Source organism: Cupressus sempervirens, chromosome 6 (genome assembly GCF_028749045.1).
Source record: "Cupressus sempervirens isolate cs-2001-9-10 chromosome 6, ASM2874904v1, whole genome shotgun sequence".
Lineage (NCBI taxonomy): Eukaryota > Viridiplantae > Streptophyta > Pinopsida > Cupressales > Cupressaceae > Cupressus > Cupressus sempervirens.
Window position 1 is genome coordinate 714,078,698 of NC_143123.1, and position 5,619 is coordinate 714,084,316.

The 5,619-nt window shown below is 34.0% G+C and overlaps 1 protein-coding gene across 3 annotated transcripts; it reads right to left on the reverse strand.

Moving 5' to 3' along the window:
• Positions 1-201: 201 nt before the first annotated feature.
• LOC149554278 (uncharacterized) lies at positions 202-2,011 on the reverse strand. 3 transcript variants are annotated; one of them, XM_089789984.1, is made up of 3 exons: positions 1,804-2,011; positions 1,306-1,672; positions 202-1,068 (listed from the first exon to the last, which is right to left on the reverse strand). In XM_089789984.1, the coding sequence occupies exons 2-3, from the start codon at positions 1,667-1,669 to the stop codon at positions 461-463; spliced, it is 972 nt and encodes a 323-aa protein (XP_089646110.1). In that variant the 5' UTR covers positions 1,670-1,672; positions 1,804-2,011; the 3' UTR covers positions 202-460. The 3 variants fall into 3 exon arrangements, with proteins under 3 accessions (XP_089646110.1, XP_089646111.1, XP_089646109.1); XM_089789985.1 differs by lacking the exon at positions 1,804-2,011 and having other exon boundaries at positions 1,393-1,794; XM_089789983.1 differs by lacking the exon at positions 1,804-2,011 and having other exon boundaries at positions 1,306-1,794.
• Positions 2,012-5,619: the final 3,608 nt, after the last annotated feature.

Below are 5,619 nucleotides of genomic sequence, written 5' to 3' on the forward strand. Positions count from 1 at the left end.
ACATATTTTAATTATTAAATATCTCAATTACTACACGAAAAATAAATTGTAATGAACATTATTTTATTTTTATTACAATTGCAAAACAACAAAAATAATATAAATCGATTCTTGTATATTTCTTAGCAAACACTTTTTTCAATACTTATTCTATATTTTAAATAATAAAATTAAAAATAAACTTTGTAAAAACAATGAAAATTACTAAAAATTACTAAGAATGGCATAACTCTCCATCTCTTTCCCTTTGTTTTTTTTCAAATTTTTAACTTTTAAAAGACAATTTGAAAAAGCTATTTAATATCCATGAAGAAACTCCCCAAATTACAACTCCATCCCAAATAAACTAAAAAGTTACGTAAGGCCCTGCTCGCCTCCACATTCACAATTTTGTTGCATATAAAATTAAAAAGTTGGAGAAGTAGGGGGTGCAGATACGCCTAATTAGGATGACCTCCCTCTATTTGACAACTGCGTTCTCCAATTCCAGTTCGTACACATCTGGATACCCATTTTGAATATAGCACAAAACTGACTCTCTAAACCCGCGAACCTTACACACCTTGCCATTGGGGTTACAAGATTCCAGTGATCCACTCCGATTTCTCACTAGGCAGTCAACAAATGTCCTTAGATTCATATAATTATCCTCCTCACAATCCAATCGAAAAAAGTCTTTACGAAAAACCATATATTTGAAATATATAGTGACTTTTCTTTCATTTGCATCAAATCTTAATTCTACCTGCAATGGAGTCTCCCCTCCTCTAGTAATAAACGGCTTATCATAACTAAGATTAGTCTCTACATCAGTAGCCGGGCAAACCAAAGATGCAGCTTCTGAGTAGGCTTTTGCTCCTCCACCGATCACTACAGTCTTAACTCCACTCACAGCTCGCCACTCAATGTCATTAGACGGCCTCATGTTTCCTCCCGAGTTAAACATCCTGTAAATATAAATCCTCTCCCGCAGAGGAAGACAATCACACAGGTGACGCATTGCCCAACAGAAAATGTGATTGACATTGTTGTAAATCCAGAGCCTCAATGGTGTGCAGAATTCCAACACTGCGGATATAAAACTGAATAATGCTGGAATAAGCCAGTCTACTTTATTTTTTGTTTGGAAAAATAATCCTATTAAATTTAAACCTTTCAATAATTTTTCTTCAGAAATTAATAAATTAATAGGAAGAAAAGCAGCTTTGCCACCATATGATAATGACTTAATAACGTGATTTCTAAGTATTAAACAATCTAATACTTCAGAAAAATCCATCACACCTCCTACATGACCTTTATAACCTTTAAGAAATGCAGTTTCGTTATCCACTATTTCCAAGCCGAGTAAAGAGTGCCAAATCAAATCATTAATATAATACATCATTTTACCATCAATAAACCGCTTGTGTCTTTCCTTCCGCACTAAATTAAACTTCTGCCCCAAATAGTTTACTTGAATTGCTGTTTCATCATGTTCAGGTACTTGTACCCAGTTAGCTTCATATGCTTCCGTCGTCACAAGGCATTGACCAACCTTGAAAATGAAAAGGTAACCCTCGAATCCTTTGAGTTTTGAATACGGTGTGGGGAGGAGAGGGCAAGGTAGCATGCTTATACATCTATTCACAACAGCTTTTATACGGATTGCCACTGCCGTGAACTTCATAACCTGCCAAAATGCAAGACACAACTGTAATCAAAGAACAACCCTACTAAATATTGATTGTGTTTCTGCCATACTTCCTTCCATAACACCAAATCTTACTCTGCAACACTAAACTCTCTCCTGCTATTTCTTACCAATAAATCAGGACTGCGCCAATCACCGGTAACCAAGGGGTTTCTTTATTCTGCACCATTTTTTTTTTCTCTTTTTCTTTTCATTTTATTCGAGCACATTTTTCTTTTTCTTTCACCTCTTTCATATCCAACGTAATTTAGTTTATTCTCAGACAATCTTTTGCTTTTGCTCTTCCCTCCTTTCTTCTCTTGTAATCTATTTTATTCTCCCACCATCTCTATTTGTTTTCTGATTTCCGTCTATTTTCTTATACATATCAATCTTACGTTTTAATTCCATCTTACACCACTTTCCATTAAAGTTTACATCAAACAAATATGCGAAGGAGAGAATAAATTCTAAGAAAAGAAAAGAATAATAAAAAGTAAAGTGGGAATAATAAAAAGTAAAGTGGATGAGGGAATTAAAATCTTTACTTTTTATTATTATTTTCTTTTCTTAGAGTTTAATCTTTCCTTCGCATATTTGTTTGATGTTTTATAAATACAAAAAGAAAATCAATATTTTGTCATGGATTAACTTTGATTGGATTGTGTGATGTCTTAACCATTAAAAAAGTGTTGTCGGCAGGAAATTTGCTAGAAAGTGATTCAATACGAAGGGCATAATATCGATTTTACCATCACACACTAATGAAGAATTAAGCCTAGAAAAAAAAAGTCAAGTTTGACTATTTAACGCTTTTGGTCTACAAATTAAGCTTAGTGTGTGATGTTTAAACTGTTCTGTCTCGATGTGCTTTGATCAATTGTGAAAAACAACATTTGCAGAAAGTTTGATGCAACTCTGTTTATCACAATGAACCACTGTAGGACTTGGTTGTTTTCCAAAGAGTCCAAATAATAGCTTTCTTAGGCATAATACATCGTGTGCTCCCATGGAGTTTTCCATGTACTCAGCTTCGGTGGAACTCAAGGTGACTGTAGGTTGTTTTCTAATAAAGCAACACCTTGTAGTACTTCTACGGTTTATAGAACAACTAGCCCAATCAGAATCAATATATCCTTGAAGTTTGATCTCTACATTTTTGTACTTCAAACCAAGACCAATAGTGCCACGTAGATATCTCAGGATATGTTTGGCAACCATCAAATGAATCCTTTTTGGTTTGCACATAAAATGACTTAAAATGTTTTTGGCATAGCATATATTAGGCCAAGTATTTACAAGATATATAAGAGATCCAATGACCTTCCTATAAAGAGTGGGATCAATAGATTTTGAATTCATGACTTCTTCTTTTATTTTTTGTAGATTAGTTTTCATTGGAGTTGTTAGAGATTTGCTTTCCATCATTCCAAATCTAGTCAAGATGTACTTAGTGTACTTCCCTTGATTGAGAAAAATATGATCTTTCTTTTGACAAAATTCTATGCCCAAGAAATAGTGTAGTAGGCCAAAATCCTTCATTTCAAATTCAACTATGAGATCTTGTTTGCATCTTTCAATGAAGTCATCATTACCTATTATCAATAGATCATCAACATATAAAACAAGTATTAACATGTCATCATTAAAAAATTTGAAGTATAAGTTTGGATCAACTTCATTCTTTGAGTATCCTAGTTTGGTGAGGTATCTATCTATCCTTTCATACCAAGCTTGAGGTGCTTGTTTGAGGCCATAGAGGGATTTATTGTGTTTACATACATATTTATCCTTATCTTTTATAGAAAAACCTTCAGGTTGTTCACAATATACTTCTCCATTTATGACACCATTTAGTAATGTGGTCTTGACATCCATTTGATGTATCTTCTAGCCTTTGGATGTTGCAATTGCAATAATTGTTCTTATGGAAGTGTAGCAAGAAACTAGAGCAAAAGTTTAATCATAATTAATAACTACCTTCTGAGAGAACTCTCAAGCAACAAACCTTGCTTTATGCTTTTCAATACTGTCGTGAGGAGAATATTTGATTTTGCATAACCATTTTGATGAAACAACTGATTTGTCTTTAGGTCTAGGTATAATATCTCAAACATCATTTTGTAATATGGATTGATATTCCTCAACCATAACATCTTTCCAAGCTTGACAAGTTAGGGCTTCTTCAACAGTTGATGGTTCAGATTTAGTAAGCCTGATTACTAAAGAAGTGTAACAAGATTTGTTTCTAGTTTTCTTGCTTTCCTTGGAAATTTTGTCTGGCTCAACATTATTTTCTTCAATCATTTCCTCATCCATAATGGCCTTTTCTTGATGTTAGTGATGTCTCTATTCTCTATATCTGGTAATGATTCATTTTCTTCTAATATGTTCTCCCTTTGAATTTCAATTTGTAGATTTTCATCTAAGTTTGTGATGGGCTCATTTTATGAACTTGTAGATAGTTTTAAAGCAATGTGTTCCTCAAATATGACATCTCTACTTACTTCAACTAATCTTTTTCCAGGTACATAGACTTTATACCCTTTAGAGTTTTCATCGTATCCAACAAATATCCCCTTCTTCCTAGATGGTTCTAACTTGGCTCTTTTTTCTTTAGGTATGTGAATATAAATAGGGCAACCAAAAATTCTAAGACAACTTAAGTCAGGCTTAATTCTCGTAAAAACTTCTTCAGGTGTTATGTTTTCTAGTATTGAGTGTCGGCATGTGTTTTGAATATATACAATAGTACTAGTAGCCTCTACCCAAAAAGAGAAGTGTAAGTTTTGATCATGAAGCATGGCTTTTGTTGCTTCAATGACAATTATATTTTTTCTTTCTGCTACCCCATTCTATTGAGGTTATAAGGTACTGTGTACTCCCTCTTAATCCCAATAGATGTAAAAAAAGGCTTTGAAATTTTTAGAAGTATATTCTCCCCATTGTTTGATCTTAGGGTTTTAATTCTTTTTGAAGTTTGGTTTTCCACAATCTCTTTGAATTCGTTAAATTTTGATAGAACCTCATTTGATTCTTTGAATTTTAAAAAACAAATCCAAGTTTTCCTAGATAAATTATCAATGAATATTATGTAGTAGGAGTAACCACCTATAGGAATTTTGGAAGAAATTACTCACCCAGCTACCAATATCCTCCAACTTTGTTAGCTTTTGGTTCTGGTCATCCACCATAGAGTCAATCGTACTTCTCTTTTTATGATTAGAGCCTAACCTATGGAAGAATGTTGTATTCTTATCCCCCAACTTCATCCAAAGGACTTTCAACCTTTGTTTCCAGTAAATTACCCCCCTGGCCAAGGTATCCTTCCACAATCCCATTCAATTTTCCTCTTCTATTATCATATCACTGGAGGCTAATCCATCCCCCATCACTCTATGGAGGTTCTCCACTTTCTCTTTAACCTCCTTTTTTATTTTAAAGATATCTCCAACTGTCTTCTTACTCTAGGGGCGAAATTCCTTCTAACATTATCCAATTTAGTAGTAAGCCTGAACATAGTTGTACCCTCAATCCTTATAATCCACCAATCCTCCACACATTTTTTAAAGTCTGTGTGGGATTGCCACATTATTTCATATTTAAATGGCCTTGACCCCCCCCCCCCCCCCCAAAACCCACCTCCTTCTAGTTGAAAAGGATTGGGGTATGCTCCATGACAGTCCTAGAAATACCCATGAGAGTAGAAGAAGCCAACCCCTTCCAGCCAGCTGAGACAAGGAGTCTATCCAGTTTGATTTGAATAAGGTCATCCCCTTTCCTATTATTCGACCATGTTATCTTAACCCCCCTTAACTCCAAATCCATCAAGTCATTATTATTTATAAACTCTAACAAATTATTCATATTATCTGTAAATTCAATTGCATCCCCAAACTTCTCTGAGAGGTACAAGGGATTATTGAAGTTGTAAACACCTAAAAAAT

What these genes read in the sequence shown, in the direction of transcription:
- LOC149554278 (XM_089789984.1), bottom strand. Translation starts at nt 1,669, where the DNA reads ATGAAGTTCACGGCAGTGGCAATCCGTATAAAAGCTGTTGTGAATAGA. An exon ending in CGAAACTGCATTTCTTAAAG is followed by an intron (nt 1,069 to 1,305) that starts GTTATAAAGGTC and finishes TTATATCCGCAG; the next exon opens with TGTTGGAATTCTGCACACCA.